Source organism: Triturus cristatus, chromosome 2_2, assembly GCF_964204655.1.
Source record: "Triturus cristatus chromosome 2_2, aTriCri1.1, whole genome shotgun sequence".
NCBI lineage: Eukaryota > Metazoa > Chordata > Amphibia > Caudata > Salamandridae > Triturus > Triturus cristatus.
The window spans coordinates 989551137-989569385 of record NC_140582.1 but is presented as its reverse complement, the minus strand read 5'-3'; the positions used below and the strand labels follow the sequence as shown (position 1 = coordinate 989569385).

At 42.7% G+C, this 18249-nt stretch overlaps 1 protein-coding gene across 3 annotated transcripts in view; it reads right to left on the bottom strand.

Moving 5' to 3' along the window:
* CLNK (cytokine dependent hematopoietic cell linker) overlaps positions 1–18249 on the bottom strand; it is a 1059843-nt gene that overhangs the window by 230738 nt on the left and 810856 nt on the right. For all 3 annotated transcript variants that reach the window (XM_085642412.1, XM_085642413.1, XM_085642414.1), the window contains exon 11: positions 5950–6027. In XM_085642412.1, the coding sequence (XP_085498538.1) occupies positions 5950–6027 (78 nt within the window). The remainder of the gene's footprint in view (positions 1–5949; positions 6028–18249) is intronic.

The window sequence follows — 18249 nt, the reverse complement described above, 5'->3', positions numbered from 1 at the left end:
TATCGGGGTCCTTTGGCCAGGTTTCTAACATTGCCAGATTAGTGATAGTTTGTGTTTCCAGAAGATTCTTCTGTATTTCCAATTGCATGGAAATATCCACAATTTTAGTGTGGAAAAAACTAGCAATGTTATCACAGAGCTCCTGCGAGCTTTTAATCGGATCGGGAATCTGTAGGGAACATAGGGAGTCTACGATTGTGAACAGTTCCCTCGACGAGATAGATATCCTCCATCAACAGACTGGACAAGCCCTTCTTGGCTGCAGGTCATGAGAGAAATCTTTTCCCCTTTCAGCCAAAGTAGCCTGGTATCTTGGTATTAATTTTGAAGCCACGTAGACATTGGCCCCCAGCATTACTAAATGTGAATGTCAAGGTACTTATAGAGCAGTTTCCTGGCGCTGATACTCATACCGCTGTGGAACCCCTCCTGGCTTTCCCTGTGAAGAGTCCACTCCTGGGAACCCCCAGGGTGAAGCCAGGCATCCTTAGCACTGTTGGGGCCGGTGTGGAGGCTAAGCAAGCTATTGCCCAGAGTTGCAGCATGGGGCCCGTGATTAGAATAGGCACCAAGGCGAGAATAGACAGGTCCGAGGAAATTGAGCCCGAGCTCCACCGAGGCGGGAATCGAACCCTGGTCCCTGGCCAGAACTCTGCTTCAGGGTCTGCCGCTCTAACCATTGAGCCACACTCCTCCACAGACAAATACCACTAGACAAATACCTACATTGAACACTGCTACCCAGATTATTAGCATGTGATAGGCTACAATGGTTCTTTCGGGGAGAACCCAATTGCTTTGAAGAAAATAAAATTAAAAAGGTACCTGTTAAATAAGTATGACAAGTGTAGCATTTGCTTTGGTTAAATCATGAAAAGCATATCAAATAACGTTGGAGCGCATATCAGATGATATTGGAACACAGAATAAAGCAAAACACCTATTAGTATATGCATGCAAAAGACTCTTCTTTTAGATCTATTAAAGCTTAAATCAATCAATCAATCAAATAATCTTTATTTTGGTCAAAGACCCTCAAAGATACAAAATTTCAACAGTAAAATAGTAAAATATCAAATACTGGCAACATTTGTAAGAAGCAGAATATAAATGTTGTGTTATACGAGTTATTTACAATTAAGAACTGAAGCTAAAAAGTTAAAAAGAACAAATAGGCAATTCTGCCCGGATTTGCAGAAAAACTAATAGGTCTCATGAATTTATAGAAAGGATCTTCTCCTGCGCCACATAGCATTAATGAAACGTGAAACCGAAAAAACTATGGGCGTAGAGGTATTAGTTTGAAGTATTCTAAGTGCCTGTTTATAGTTGCTAACCCCAAGGTTTCGGCAAGGTGGTACAAGCCAACGTTGGCGTATGGGTTTATACCCCGTGCAGAAAAAGAAGACATGGGCTACAGACTCTTCCTTACCCCCACAGGCCGGGCATTCCATGGACTTGTCAATCGACCATTTACAGGAAAAAACCCTAAGTGGGAGTGTGCCATATCTGAACTGTAAATAAAGTTTTCTCGCAGAGATAGGCAATATCTCGTCAAGGAACGGCTCCACTCTGTAAACAGTTTTTAAGTTCAAGAAATCGAGTGTAAGCACGCCCAACCCAGGGTTACTGAGGATAGTCGAGGTACTGCACGTGCGATGTAAGTTAACCAAATCAGCACGGGACAGCTCGGAACAGGATAGGGCAGGGTTGGTCCAAAAGCCTGGGATGCCCAATCTTGTGCTTTCATTCTTTATAAAGGCAAACCAGGGCAATTTGTGTGATCCCAAAAGGGCCAAAATCTCTTGGGTTTCATGTCTAAAGTGCAACAACTCAGGGGTGACCCAAAGTCTACGCCAATATAATAGAGGCCGTAAAGTGACTACTTCTTCAATGGATCTAATACCCAAATCCATTCTAATGAGTATAAGAGGAGTGCTAGAAGGTAGAGCCAGCAGTGATCTAAGAAATGCATTTTCAGACTTATAAATGTCAGATATCGAGGAGTGGCCCCACAGTTCTGCCCCATACAAAATAGCACCACGTGCTTGGGCTCTGTAAATTTCCAAGATGGAAGCAACTGGCTTAGAGGAGGACTCTCTATGAAGTCTTAAAATGCCACCTGTAGTTTGTACCAATCTTAATTTGGCTTTGGTCAGTTGTGGGCCCCACTCCATTCTGTCAGTCAGAGTAATGCCCAGATATTCAAAGACATTAACCCTGTCCAATACTGTACCGTTCAAAGAGGGATTGGGACATCTGGTCTTGGGTGGATTACAGACCATGAACGTAGTTGGGTATTAATCTCCAACCCCCTTATAAGACAGAAGTTGGCAAAACTGTCCAGGGCACGTTGGATACCCATAGGCGATTTGGACAGTAGGAGGGTATCATCTGCAAACATTAATGCCACCACCTGATCGTTAAGTAGCTTTGGAGCATCGATGTCTTTGACCCCTTTAAGGTGGGTAATCAGTGCATTTACAAAGAGACAAAACAGAGTGTCGGGGCCAAAACACAACCCTGTCTTACTCCTCTCTTAACTGGATATCTAGTTGTTAGGGCACCCCGTTTACCACTCCTCACTTGTGCAAAGTTGTCCAGGTGGAGCTGCCTAATGATGTTAAGAAGGTTAACTGGTACTCCCATGTCCTCCATCACTGCCCATAGGATTTGACGGGGTACCAAGTCGAAGGCAGATTTGAGGTCGACTAAAATTAAGTAGAGGCTGCCACCCTCTACTCTAACGGTTTTCCAGTATAAAAGTTGGAGCCTAAGTAACTGGTCGACCGTAGATGTCTTTTCCCTAAAACCTGCCTGATATCGACTAAGAATCGACTGGTCCTCCATCCAAATCTGAAGCCGATCAAGTATAATGCGTGAAAAAAGTTTATGGCTTACGTCGATCAAGCTGATCGGACGATAATTGGACGGTAGTAAAGGGGTTCCTTTTTTAAAAACTGGAATAATCTCAGCTCCCACCCAGGTATCCGGTAATTTAGCACCCATGATTATAGCATTGAACAAATAGCACAAATATGGAACCCAGATCGCCAATTGATCCTTATAGAGATCACCGGGGATATTGTCGAGACCAGGTGCCTTACCTACAGGGAGCCTTTTTATAGCAGATTCAACCTCCAATAGAGTGACTCTAAAATAGGAAGCTTCACTGAGTGTGTGTGGGGAGTTAACGAGAGAACATTCTAATGCCTTGTCGACATTCTGGGGCGGTAGATGAGCGAGGGGATCAAGAGAGGAATTAGGTGCTATCAGAGGAGCATACAAGAGTTGATAATGCTCAACCCATTACTCTGGTGCAATATTGGGGTCATCTGCCTTTTGGCCGACCCCGCTACCATTTCTAATTATTGACCAGAATTCCCTCATATCTCTATTCCCAAGGGCAGATTTTATAGCGTCCCATTTGCTATTGTCCCATTCCTGTTTCGCCTCAGTTAACACTTTCTTATAGTGCAATCTCTTTTGTCTGATGGATGGTCTATTCAGAGATTTGATAGCGTCCAGGAGTGCCCCCTTTGCAGTCTTGCAGTTATGGTCAAACCAGGTAAGGGGTTGCTTATTCTTCCTAGGTTTGGCCCACCCCCCTTTAGTGAATGATTTTTTCTTCCTAGGTCTAGAGGGTTTGAAAGTAGTGCCATCAATTACAGTCTCAGGATTTAGAGATAAGGGAAGATCAGAATTAATAAGATCCTCATTTTGGCCATAGTTCTAGTCTATAAGGTTCACTGGGTCGTTCGAGGGAGACTGGGTGAGATGGAAACAGTCTGGAGTAGTTGAAAGGCGTCTTTCTGTCAGTTCAATTTCAGAGATAACGACTCCAATCGCCTTCTGCAGCATCAGGTCAATAGCAGTGGCAAAGCTGGGGAGGGTGGATTAGACTTTAGCCCACGGCGCTTTGCTGCACATGCACGTTTCCCCTGTATACGGAGGGGAGGGGCTTTAGTGGCCATCACATCCCAGGAACAAAAACTGATAAAATGTAGACACAAATAATCTGATTATGATTCAGTACCTTATGGCTGATGAGCGAGTGTAAAATCCATTAGTCCAGGGATTAGAGGGTTGGTCCAGCCCAGCCTCCTCCAGGTACTGACGGGCAAGGACGGGCCCGCCCTTGGCCCGGGCTTCGCCTGCGCGCGTCCCGCGCTGCAGGAACCGCTCGTCGCTTATATGGGCCTCTGGCGCCCTCTAGTGACGCCCAGCGCGTTCCGCGCACAGCTCCCTGGGAAAGAGAGTTCAGGTCCGAGCCGTTCCCCTCACGGCGGTGGCTACAATCAGGCAAAGAGCAAAACAGCCCAGCTGGCAGCAGAGAACCAGGGCGGCGAGGGTAGGTACCAGCCGTTCCCCTCACGGTGTATGTGGATAAGTAAGTAGCGTGTCCCGTGCTGCGGGAAGTGCTCGTCGCTTATATGGGCCTCTGGTGCCCTCTAGTGACGCCCAGCGCGTTCCGCGCACAGCCCCCTGGGAAAGAGAGTTCAGGTCCGAGCCGTTCCCCTCACGGCAGTGGCTACAATCAGGCAAAGAGCAAAACAGCCCAGCTGGCAGCAGAGAACCAGAGCGGCGAGGGTAGGTACCAGCCGTTCCCCTCACGGCTTATGTGGATAAGTAAGTAGCGCGTCCCCTTATCAATATTTACAAATAATGAGAAGGCTGTCAATACATGAAATACTGACAAAGGTGACATGTGATATGGTGACATTAAGTGCTCCGTGATAGTGGTGCAGTGCATATATACAAGGTGATAGTATGTACAATTTGTTACACCGGGAACTAGAATGCGGTCAGAATGACGGTGGGCAATAACTCTGGTAGACAGCAGGTTAGCCTATTGATTTAACAACCAGAGATTTGATTGATCTGAACCAAATATGTTCGTCGACGTTTCAACCCTAACAGAGCGTTATTAGAATGTCATGGCGGGTCTTCTTCACGATAAGTGGGAGTGTTGACAGCCTAAAAAATGAGCGGAAGAGAATTCAGAAATTCGTTGCAACCAAAGATGCAAGGCAGCTGAGTAGATAAGGGGTGTCCAATTACTCACCCAAAAAGTGGGATGACTCACTGAGGCGTCCCTTGCTGGGTGGAAGCCGTCAGTGGATCTAAAAAATAGACAAAGCTTTAATGGATATAAAAGAAAAGTCTTTTGCAAGCATTTACTAATAGGTGTTTTGCTTTATTCTGTGTTCCGTCATCTGATATGCGTTCCAACGTTATTTGAAATGCCTTTCATGATTTAACCAATGCAAATGCTATACCTGTCATACTTATTCAACAGGTACCTTTTTAATTTTATTTTCTTCAAAGCAATTGGGTTCTCCCAGACAGAACCATTGTAGCCTATCACATACATACCCAGGTTCTGAGGCACACAGGGTCGCCCCACTGTTGCCATACCAGATTATTACCATGGCACGTTGTCATGCCTATATGGCTTCTATCTTATGATCCCTTCCATTGGCTGCCTATATGATCCAGGATTAATTGCAGCACCTTTATTTCATAAAGACATTTTCAATAGAATCTCCACATTACTGACTGGCAAGTTTACTTTTTACACTTTCACTCGTACACTTCATTTTGCATTGCAGAATCATCTAACTATCCCAATGTCTCCTACTGTTGCCTGTGGAGATAGATCTTTTTCCGTCGCTAAGCTGTGCAAGTCCCTGCCCAATAACCTATGTTCAGAAAACAAATCTCTTCCCTTTAAGGAAACTGTTAAAATGTGGCAATTCAGCATGTAATTCTCTCTCAGCCCCATCTACAGGTTATAGATACTTTGTAAGTTTTAGCTGTATTTTGTTATACTCTGCATTATGTAGCTTTGTGTCATGCACTTCTAAATTAAAATTACAATAACAACATGCGTGAGGTATTTAGCACTATATAAATGTTTTATTGTTATTTGAAGTAATGGCTACTTACACAGTTTTCCTGAAGTAGTGCTTCCTCTGCTTCTTGTCGATCAAACTCTTTGATATACCAGTTCCATGAATATAGATCCTGAGGTTTTAGAAATGAGGTATGTTAGTATGCAGCAACATAATCAATGCATACATACATTTTATCAGTAACACATCCTATATTTGTGCTCAAAATTAATTGCAGTATTGAAAGATAAAATTTAAGATGTGAAGTGAAAGATGATGATCATCCAAGTATCACCCCAACCTTTACTTGGTCTAAGATCTACTCTATGAATCTTAACAGAGATTTTCTTAACTTTAGTGAAAGGAAGTCTTGATTACATTAAAGGAATGAAAGCGAGTATTATGCTTTCATTTTCTGCCTTTTTTATTGAATTTCAGTCAAGAAACTACAGTTCCTATGAATCCAAGGGAAAACAACTGCAGTATAACATCAAAATGACATATACCAGCCAGAATCAGGAACATTCACAAAACCTTTTGACTGGGAGCAACAAATCCTCTTGTCTTGTAGGAGTACATTAAGAACTTTGTAACATACGATTGGTAACTAAAACAATAGTCTAAGTCATCAGAAAAGTAAAAAGGTCTCCAGCATGGTCCACCAAAAGAAGTTTGCATTGGTTCCTTGAAGAAGATTCATCAGTGAAATAGAGTATATCTTCTTTATGAAGAGATAGGGAGAGTTAACATAGTTAACAGGGTGAGATAATACTCGCCTCCATGTTTTTAATAAAATGAAGACTTTCTTTTACAACAGCTCAAACAATCTCCATGTTATTACAATACCTTGCTCCTATTATGCTTGTTTAAAGCACAGCAACAACAGAATTAGCAATATGAGGAATAGGTTTGCAATGGAATGTTCTAAAAGTAGAGACATTAGACCAATCTGCTGATTTCAGTATGTCATCCAAACTCGCATAAGCACAAAAGGCTTTGGAAGCCATTGCATCCCTAGTGGAATAGATTCTGAAAAATACAATGTAAATTCCTGCCAATTTCATGATCCATTTGACCGAACGACCTAAGGTTGCTGATGAAACTAGCTTTCGAGAAGCTTTAACGGAGATCAAAACAGGATGACATTCTCAAATCTTTTTTTTTAACACTATATTCCTATTAACATTTCCAGTGTTAAATAGAGATAAAAGCGAGGCATTAGATTAGTTTTAGTCCATCAGGGGACTTCGAAAAACACTCCGAATGGGGTATACTCGACAGAAAAAGCATCGAAAGCCATGACATTGGAAACATGCTTCAGGGAGACCAAGCAAAGAAGAACAAAGAACAGTGAGCTTAGCAGTTAAATATTTGAGTGATTAAGAAGAATTACCAGACCAAATGGGAAACAAATTTAGAATCATGTCACATCCTACATCTGATAGTATTTTGGCAAAGGATGTTTTGTAAATCTTACTCCGTTTAATAGATGGCAAATCAATGGATGTTCTACAACAGGTTTACCATCCACCTTTAAATGTTCCACAGATATAGCTAATCTATATAAGTTTATAGTTCTGGAAGCCTTTCAATGGGAAGTCAGTGATTCTGAGAAATTGGCTATTAGAATGACATATGCTGACAGGGAACTGCACTTCTGTCTAAGCACCAGCTATTCCAGCCCATTCACGCTGATCTGTACAATTTGGGTGTCCTGGAGTCCAGGATTTGTGAATGAGCTTCACAGCTTCCGTCTGAATTCCTGGGGTTTTCCAGGCTGCCCGAAACCATCCATGCTATTAGGTGGGGGACTTGTTGAGTATTAGATTGTGACTTTGAGCAATAGCAAGATGGGAAAAGTTGGAATCAGAATAAGAGAATGAATGGAAAATTCCTGGACCAAATGGATCCAAGGTTAACCTTGCCAAAAAGGGTTATATCAAGAAGGGTTGCTTTTTGATAGCCTATTTGTGCTAACACCCTAGTTATCATGATAAAAGGAGGGAAAGCATAATTAAGGTGTAGAGACCAATTCTGAAGAAAATTATCTGTTGCCTTTGCCTGTGGGTCTGACCTCCAACTGTAGTAACAAGGAAGATGGGCGTTTAGTCAAAAGGAAAAAAAGGTCTGTTGCAAACAGCCTGAATTTGTAACAAAGCTTCCTGAAAACTGAAGGATGAAAATGCAAATCTCTCATTTCTCAGAAAACCTGGAGCAGTGTTGGACTTGGCCCTCTCTGCAGGGTTATGCCCAAACTCTTTGCCTCCACCCCTCCTGTTTTCTGAATTCTGTGTGTTGGCTTTAGGACTATATGCACTTTGCAATTGCCCACCATTGCTAAAGTGCTTGTGCTCTCCTTTAAACATAGTAAAATTGGCCTACACCCCATTTGCTTATAAGTCCCCAGTAAAGTGATACTACATGTACCCAGGACCAGTAAATTAAATGCTACTACTGGGCATGCAGCATTTACAGTGCCACCCACTTATATAGCCTTTTAAAACATCTCAGGTCTGTAATTGCAGTTTTAAGCTGCCAATTGGACCTAGCAAAACAAACCTTATGCCAGGCCTACATCATTACCTACTGGTGGTCGCCAGTAGGTAGTTATAGTTAGGACCCATTTTCCATAGGAAATCCGCAACATTCTATTCCCAATAAGTCTGGCACCGGTTGACGAATCTTTGTAAAATTTTCCCAAATTTGGCCAGCTCCGGTCCGCTCCTATCCAGAAAGTTTCCTGGTGATTTGTCAAACGGGGGCTGAGAAAAAACGGGGGGGGGCCAAAATGCGTTTTCCCCATGCAATTTCCCATAGGACCTGTTGACGCAGCTACAGCCCGAACTGCTGAATGGAATTACACCAAATTTGGCACAGAGGTAGTCCTCAGTTCAGACACGTGCCTTTTGCATAAATGGTGTAAATCTGTTCAGTAGTTCCTGACAAAATTAGAGTAAAAAAGATAGATATATCTATGGCCTCTGAGGATCCGCGCATCCTAAGCGCACCCGAAGCGCACCCTCCCCGAACCGAGCACGCACCCTCCCGATCACGCGCTGAATGCTAATTGGCTGTCAAGTGTCTGTCTACATTCAAAACCAGGGACTGTTGGCAGCCATTTTATGCCTCGGTAGAAGCGAGGCTGAAGAAGTAAGGGGAATAAGTGTTTAAAACATATAAAGGGGGCAGGGTAGAAATACTCTGACGCTCTAGTGTTGTTTAGAGGGTCCCAGAAGGGTTTCGATCACATGCAGCAGGGCACCGTCAATGAGAGACTGCTTGGTCAATACCAACCTGGAGGTGATCGATAAGACTACTTGGTTACAAACCAACAGTGGGTTTTAAAAATGTAAGACTTGTAAGGCCTCTCTCCATGGTATTAATACCAAGACCTATGTTGATCCCTTTAGCTGTAGGGAACATAAGATCAACAAACTGTCAACCTGTAAAACGGAGTATGCTGTTTATGTGCTCATATGCCCTTGCGGTCTCAGATATGTAGGGAGTACAAAGTTTGCCGCACACAAACGCATATTGCAGCACCATCATTCAATCTCTAACCTGGATAATACTTATCCAGTTGCTAGACACTTTAGAGAAGCACATAACAGTGATAACAGTGGTCTTAAGTATTTCATCATTGATGCTATTGCACCTAGCAGGAGGGGCGGTGACAGAGAGTCCAATTTGCGCAGATTAGAGACCCGTTATATTCTCCAATTGGACTCTAAGTCTCCAGTGGGCTTGAATATTACAGAGGATCTCCACACATGTTCAGGCTGAATATCTGATCTTTGTAATACAGCACTTAGTACATTCTGAACATGGTTTATTTACTCTTCATCCCCCGTATATTGGCCAAACACGGTCTCTTATTGTGGCAATATGACTTAGGGAATTTATATGGCATTGATTGCGATGAAGATATCATGCTTAATATTGAAGAACTGTATTATTAAAGGGAGGTTTATTGGTATTAACTCCCTCAGGTTAATTGGAATCTTGCAACATTTTATTGATATGTTCTTAACCTATTTATTTTTCTATTTATGGATATTTATTCTATATATTTAAGTATTTATACCATTATTTATTTCAAATACTAGTACTGTATGCAGGATTTTGCACATGGAGACATGGTCCCTGATCCATTCTTCGTACACTCTATCCTAGCCATTATTCCACGGGGAGATGTGATCAAAACCTTTGTTTTAATCTGTAATAGCTCTATTTCCCTCTTTTGCCTGGCCTCGCTCTGCTTCAAATAATTTGTACAAAAGACACAGGATCGCATATTTTGGTATCTGAACTATTCAGTCTTATGCGACACGTGTTTTTAAAGATACTATATGATTTACTTTTTACCATTCACTTTAGCAATTTATATTCATTCATGGTTGGGAAAGGTTGACTGATCGCATGTTGCATTATATCCATTTAGGTTCTGGTATCTGTAAACAGTCAGTTGAGCTGCATACTGGTTACTGTGAAATGAATTATTTGTTTTGAGACCAAGCATTTAAGCATTGATTGCAAACCACGCAGCTAACTCTGCACTTATTTATATATTTTTTTGTGACCAACAACAGTTTGATATTTCTATTAATTTGATGTTCAACTGTAGGTTACTAGATGACTAAATGTCATAGGGTCTTTCATGTAATATACAGTATATCTTCAGTTTCTATGACTCTGCTTCCCATGTGAGGTTCATTCAACTGGAATTGTCACTTTAAAAGCTGCACTCATTCGTGGGTACTTTGTCATGTGAGCAAGGCTCGGAGGAGCCGAAACGTTATGGCTGTTGCTTTTTTAAATAAAATATAATTTGCACTTAACTGAGGTCCGTGTACCTAGCTTGCCGATGTCCGGATGATTGCCGAATTCACGACGTGGTAATATATATATATATATATATATATATATATATATATATATATATATATATATATATATATATATATATATATTACCTACTGACGGTCACCAGTAGGTAGTTATAGTTAGGACCTAGTTACCATAGGAGAATTGCAACATTCTATTCCCAATAATTTTGGCGCCGATTGACGAATCTTCGTGAAATTTTTAAAACTCGTGGGGCGCTCCGGTCCGCTCCTATTTTGAAAGTTTCGAGGTGATTCGGCAAGCGAGGGCTGAGAAAAAAGGGGTCCCAAAACGTGTTTTCCCCATGCAATTTTCCATAGGAACCTTCAGTTGCAGCTACAGCCCGAACTGCTGAACGGAATTACACCAAATTTGGCAAAAAGGTAGCCCTTGGTTCAGAGTCATGGTGTAAATCAGTTCAGTAGTTTTTAAAATATTAATGGAAAAAGAAATATATATATCTCGGCGTAGCCTAACCACACATCTCATCGTGAGATCTGATTGGCTTCATCCAAGAAATGTTGGCAGTCATCTTGGGACCAATATACACGATAGCACCTTATTAAAAAGCATTGCAGTTAATAGACGGTTTTAAGATTTTAGGTACATTATAAATCATTTGTTGATGGTACCATACTCATTTTAGGAATTGTGGTGTGTTCTAAGGTGATTTTACCATCTGAAAGAGCCTTCTGCTGGGATATCATGAATCATGTTTGAGAGAAAACTATTTTCTCATGCTTTTCCCACAGAGGTTTGGAAGGTGATCTATAAGCTAAACTGAGAGCATATTTTCTGTAAATTCACATTATCTTTCTCAGTCATGTGAGAATAAAGTCTGACATTCTCAGTAAAACATGTACATCCAACAAGGGCAGAGACTGTCAATTGATTCCTTTGTGTTCTACTGCAGCTTCCCAGAGTGTTCTAAAGAACAACTAGAGCGCTAGCAGTCCTACTTATGACAAACATATTGCACACCTGAAGCCATCTTGATTGGAATAAAGTGGTACTCTTAAAACATTTAATTTAAAAAGGAACAAAATGAGGGGGTTCATTTTGTCATAGAGAGTATGATTAGTGCTGCAGAAAGAAAACGTAGGGCACATTTGGAGTGACTACTCAAATCCTCTTCGATTTCATTAAAAAATTCTGACATGCAGACTGAAACATGCACTTTCAATACCAGCAGAAGACTTCCCTGGTGAGCAGTAGCTTTACTACAGTGATCTAATGAGCAACTAGAGTGCTAACATTCTGAATTTATGGCAAATGTGTGACACATCTGAATGCCTTCTTGATGGAATCAAAGTAAAAAACTGAAAGTATTTCCTACTGAGGAGACTGTAGTAAATGAGGAAATTAGGAAACTTCATAACAAATAAGTCTCCCAAGATGGCCACCAGAGACAAAAGAGCCCAAATGTAGCACACATATCACCCAGTTGTAGCCCAAGTATAGCCCAATGACAGAATGTCCCAGAGTGTTCTTAAGAACAACTAGAGCGCTTACTGTCTTACTTATGACAAAAGTATGGCACACCTGAAGCCATCTTGATTGGAATAAAATGGTAACACTTAAAACATTTAATTTAAAAAGGAACACAATTAGGGGAATCATTTTGCAAAAGAAATTATGATTAGTGCTGAAGAAAGAAAAATTAGGGCACATTTTGAGTGACTTCTCAAATCCTCTTCTATTTCATTAAAAAATTCTGACATGCAGACTGAAATATGCACTTTTAATACCAGCAGCAGACTTCCGTGGTGAGCAGTAGCTTTACTACAGTGATCTAATGAGCAACTAGAGTGCTAACATTCAGAATGTATGGCATGTGTGACATATCTGAATACCTTCTTGATGGAATCAAAGTAAAAAACTGAAAGCATTTCCTACTGAGGAGACTGCAGTAAATGAGGAAATTAGGAAGCTTCATAACAAATAAATCTCCCAAGATGGCCAAAAGAGACAAAAGAGCCCAAATGTAGCACAGATTTCACCCAGCTGTAGTCCAATGACAGAAGTGTGGAAAACACTTTTTTTTTTGTCTTTTTGCAGTTTTATATAGTGCAGACTTGTCAGATATTGGAGTGCTTTACAGAAGCATTGGTTACATCACACAAGAACAAATTCCTTTTGGTTGTAGACATGGGGAGATTAAGTGATTTGACCAGAATCACAGAATGTCTAGCTGAAGCAGAAACTCCAACCTGGTTCCCCAGTTGCAAAGTCTGCAGCTCTGGAAGTAACACCACATCCTCTCCCCTAAGTGCAACATTTAATCAAGTGGTCAACTGGATAAAAAAACATTAAGATAACAAATAATTTAAAAGTGCTTTGTCGCTATTTCAAAACTCAGAAAATATGTCCTCATTTTAGTTTTTTAGAGCCCTAACCATAATTTTGATGCAAATAAGACCCTCTCATATATGTAATTTCTAAAGGAAATGCTCTAGGTATTACAGTTTTGATTACATCAAGATGACGTCAGGCGTTCCACATTTTTGTAATAAATATAGAATGTTAGCAATCTAGTTGTTCATTAGGATACTGTTGAGAGGCAGAGGCCAGGGGCACGGACTCTGAAAATTTAAGGCAGGTAGGAGGGTGCAGAGGCAACAATTTGACCACATTGGGCAGGCAGGAAGGGCAGTGGCAGCACAACAGACTATGGAGGGCAGTGGAAAGGGTGGCAGGGGAAACAAACCAACAATACAGGACTGGCAAGAGAGGCTGTGGCAATATAATAAATCATTGTGGGCAGAAGGAAGAGGCAGTGGTAGTACAACCAATCCATGCCAACAGACCCGATTCAGCAAGGACACGTCCAATGTTTTTAAGCCCAAATGCGCTTTATTTGATCTGTCTCCTGTCTACAATCTCCTCTTTTTCAATGTAAGTCAAAGGGGAAAATCAATACCCCAGATTTTTCAAAATCTTCCTCTTACCAAGTTCAAAATGTTAGCAAGTATGGTACATTGGATCATGGACGGCAGGAGGAATTGGGGTCAGGACATGGACTCGGATAACAAAGGACAGGAGGACAGGAGGGACATGGAGAGGTGCACCAAACTGACCCTACAGGGCAGGCATCAGGGTTTGCAGCAGCACAATACACCACACAGGGCATGCGGGACGGGAGTGCAGCACAACAATCCATAGAAAGCAATAGGGAGGGGACAGGATCATGCACATGGACAACGGAGAACAGAGGGGAAAGAGGTAATGGTAGCTAGCTGACCATAATGGACAGACAGGAGAGAAAGCTGCAGCATGACAGACCATAAAGGGCAGGAGGGACGGATCAGGGGCATTACAATGGAACAGACAAGCCAGGAGGGAGGGACTAGGGGTCTGCACATGGAAACAGAGGGCTGGGGGGAAGGGGGCAGGGCAGGAGGAGCAAGATGACCATGGAGGTCAGACAGGATGGGCACTAGAAGCAAGACACACCATGGAGAGCAACAGTGAGACTATGATGGCATACACACAGACCATGGAGGGAAGGTGGGAGGGGGTCAGGGGCAGCTAGCTGACCACACAGGGAAGGTGGGAGGGGCCGTGGAAGCACAATGGCTATGATGGGTAAGAAGGAGGGTACAGGGACATGCACAAAGGACCATGGAGGATAGAAGGGAGGGTCAGGACCTGGGCACAGACAAGAGAGTTCAGAGGAAAGGGCCTCACAGGTGAACTGTTCTCCCAGGGAGGCAAGATGGCCGCGGACAGGCTGAGCTGAGCAGTCGCTGTTCCATACCTCTCCCAGTGGTAATAATCTAGCGCCCTGAGACATGTACTGGTGATGGAAATGCCCCCCCCCCAAAGGCTATGATCAGTCTCTGGCACGCAACCCTACTTGCGCCGACTCGAATTTCTCCAGAAACGTGGAAGTTACCTGCGATACTTAAACGGAGCTGGCTGAAGGTAGCCTTCAAGAGGGCCTGGAGGAAGTGGGAGAGCACGCGGAGAACGTTGAGTATTCTGACACTGCCACTGACAGTGCTTGGCAATCAGTTCTACAAGATGCCCCCGCGCTCTGCCAAGACGGACAAAATGAAGGAGAAACAGGAGAAGCATAAGGAAGTACATCAGCTCGAGAATACTCCTATGGAACCAGCTAAGGTGACGCCGCCAGCCCCAAAGGATCTAGGAGCAATTCGGAAGACAGCGGCAGTAGCGCAAAGGCTTAGGAAAGCTGAGTCACGGAGGGGGGAAAAAGCGGCTGTAAATACCCCCACGGGCCCAACTGACCGAGTAGATGGAGCCACCGATCTGAAGATGACAAGATTAGTGCGGCAGCAGGAGGATGGAGTTGAGAAAAAGTTGGGGCAAGGAAGGGGCGAGGAAAAAAGCAGAGCGACTACCCTTAGACAACCTACCTTATCGGAAGTCTTCTCCATTCAATCCGCTGTGAGTCGCAACGAAACCGGCGGAGAGGAAACCAGCGGCAGCCTCAGCTCCGGTCTCAGCGTCCTCGAGGACGCGGAAAGCACGGAAAGGGCCTCACAACAGACCACGCGGGGCAGGCAGAAGGAGCAGTTGCAGCACAACAGACCAGGGAGGGCAGAAGGGTGTGGCAGTAAAATGGACCATGGAGGACAGGAGGAAGGGGATAGGGGCATGGAATGTGGACAGGCAGGGTGGAGGTGGCAGGGACAGGTTACAGTCATCTGGCAATGCTAGGTAGGTGGGAGGGGAGTGGCAGCTCAACAGAACACTCAGAGTAGATAAGAGTGGCAGGTCCATGGAACATGGTGGACAAAAAGGATGGAGCAGGGGCATGCACAAAGACATCGGAGGGCAGGAGGGAAGGAGAATAGGGCCAGCAAGCTAAGCACAGAGGCTAAGCAGGAGGTCAATGATGGGGCATAGAATTGGTCAATGGAGGGCAGGAGGAGTGGACTGGTACATCATGCTAAATGGAGGACAGTGGCAGCACATCAGACCAGGCATGGCAAGAGGGAGGAGGCTAGTCCATGGATTCAGACAACAGAGGATTGGGAGGAGGTGGATGGGGCAGCAAGCTAACTGTTCAGAGAAGGCGGGAAGGCCAGTGGCAGAACAACGGCCACACAGGGCTGTAATAAGGGAGCAGGGACATGGACTTGGACAATGGATGGCTAGGAGGAGGGAAGACAGGATCAGCAAGCTTGGGTGGGGGCAGCACAATGCCAGGCTCTGCTTCCAACCCCCCACCATCCATTGTGATATGCATCTTACTTAACATTAAAAAAACCCTAGAAATTTGCTGAAAAAAACAAAGATTACAGGGACGGTATAGTTAGACTCAGATTTCACTCATACCCAACTAGTGAAATTCACCAGTTATAGTTACCTGAGCTAAGGAAACGATGAAAGGTAGTGCCTTCTCAAATGGTCCACGTCAGTGGATAATCAATATCAGAGACATTGCTCGAATGAAGATTTTTTGTGTTGTTTTTATTTATCTTTTTATCAAAGGAGCGCAAGAATTCCAAATTGTGAAGAGAAAAACAAAACAAGAGCCGACACGTGTTTCGCCCTAGTGGCCCATTGGCCATGGGCTTTTTCAAGGCTAAAGTAGTGTGAATACAAAGAATAAGGTAGAATAGGTTAAGTTTAAAGGTTGCAAAGTTGTCAGTAGAGTGAAATGTGGAAAGGTGGAGAACAAAATGTTAGCCAGAAGGAAAAAGATGGTGATAAGGGAAGAGGGAACCCAAAAGAGGATAGAAAGAGGGCAAGAAAGAAAAGAAAAGTGCAAAAGAGAAAGGAAAAGACAGTGAGAAAAAGATGGTGAACCAAAGGGAAGAGAAAAAATATATAAGTCATGAAGGCGGCATTCAAGTATTGATTGCAACAGTACATGAGCGGCGAATATGGAAAAGGTAAGCCTAATAGTTAAATAGTTAAAAGTCATGCATTGAAACAAAGTGTAGAAGGCAACAAATACAAATGTAAGTGTTATGTTAAATGCAACAGTGACATAGGTGATATTGTTATCACATGAGATTCTGAAAACACATATTAGGCTCAGGATTAACAAAAACGCATAATGGGCGCAAGATTATCAAAACACATGTTAGACGCGCCATCATATATAGCACAGAACAACATTAATCATGAGGTTATGCAGCCAGTGTAGTTATACTCAAAAACATGGAATAGTGATGTCGCCAAGGAATAAGAAAAAGATTATGCATCATAGTTCAAAGAAAAGAGAAAGGAAAAACACAGTGAGGCAAAAGGGCGCAAAATTATCAAAGCACATGTTAGACGCGCCATCATATATAGCACAGAACAACATTAATTATGAGGTTATGCAGCCAGTGTAGTTATACTCAAAAACATGGACTAATGATGTCGCCAAAAAATAAGAAAAAGATTATGCCCCATAGTTCAAAGAAAAGAGAAACACAGTGAGGCAAACGTAATCGAAATATAACATCAGAAGGACGAGATGTAGCAAGAAGGCTGCTTACCGGTGAATATTAATCAACGCAGTCTTCCTATAAGGAAAACAAAGGATTTGCAATGAATCACTGTAGTCTAAATACGAGGTGACAAGACGGGCATGTTTAGGAGTTAATAAGCAAGAAAACGCTGAGAAACCGGTTTGAAATAGAGAAGAAAAATAGCGCGTTTGGCAATGACAATTATAAGCGTTATAATACCCATGTGTTACCAGTGAAATAATCGGAGAATAGACGCCCGATAAAAGCTGCGTGAAGCGATGAGGTACAATTGCAAAAAAAAAAAGAAGGGATTTATATGGGATTTGTGTTAAACATAGGCCACGTTTTTGGAGGCTACGTGAAACAATGAAATCCCGGTTCAACAGAAGCAAAGTGACGCTCTTAGCGTGAGGGCAAACTAAGCGTTAGGGTTTACAGCCCTGTCACATCCCATCTTCTAACTGTCCCTTGTCATCGACTTACTAAGCACGCAACTAACATACCAAATTCCCGGATTTGCTTAATTATATCCTCGCGCCCCCGGTTACCTTTCTCTAACGCTTAGTTTGCCCTCACGCTAAGAGCGTCACTTTGCTTCTGTTGAACCGGGATTTCATTGTTTCACGTAGCCTCCAAAAACGTGGCCTATGTTTAACACAAATCCCATATAAATCCCTTCTTTTTTTTTTTGCAATTGTACCTCATCGCTTCACGCAGCTTTTATCGGGCGTCTATTCTCCGATTATTTCACTGGTAACACATGGCTATTATAACGCTTAGAATTGTCATTGCCAAACGCGCTATTTTTCTTCCCTATTTCAAACCGGTTTCTCAGCGTTTTCTTGCTTATTAACTCCTAAACATGCCCGTCTTGTCACCTCGTATTTAGACTACAGTGATTCATTGCAAATCCTTTGTTTTCCTTATAGGAAGACTGCGTTGATTAATATTCACCGGTAAGCAGCCTTCTTGCTACATCTCGTCCTTCTGATGTTATATTTCGATTACGTTTGCCTCACTGTGTTTCTCTTTTCTTTGAA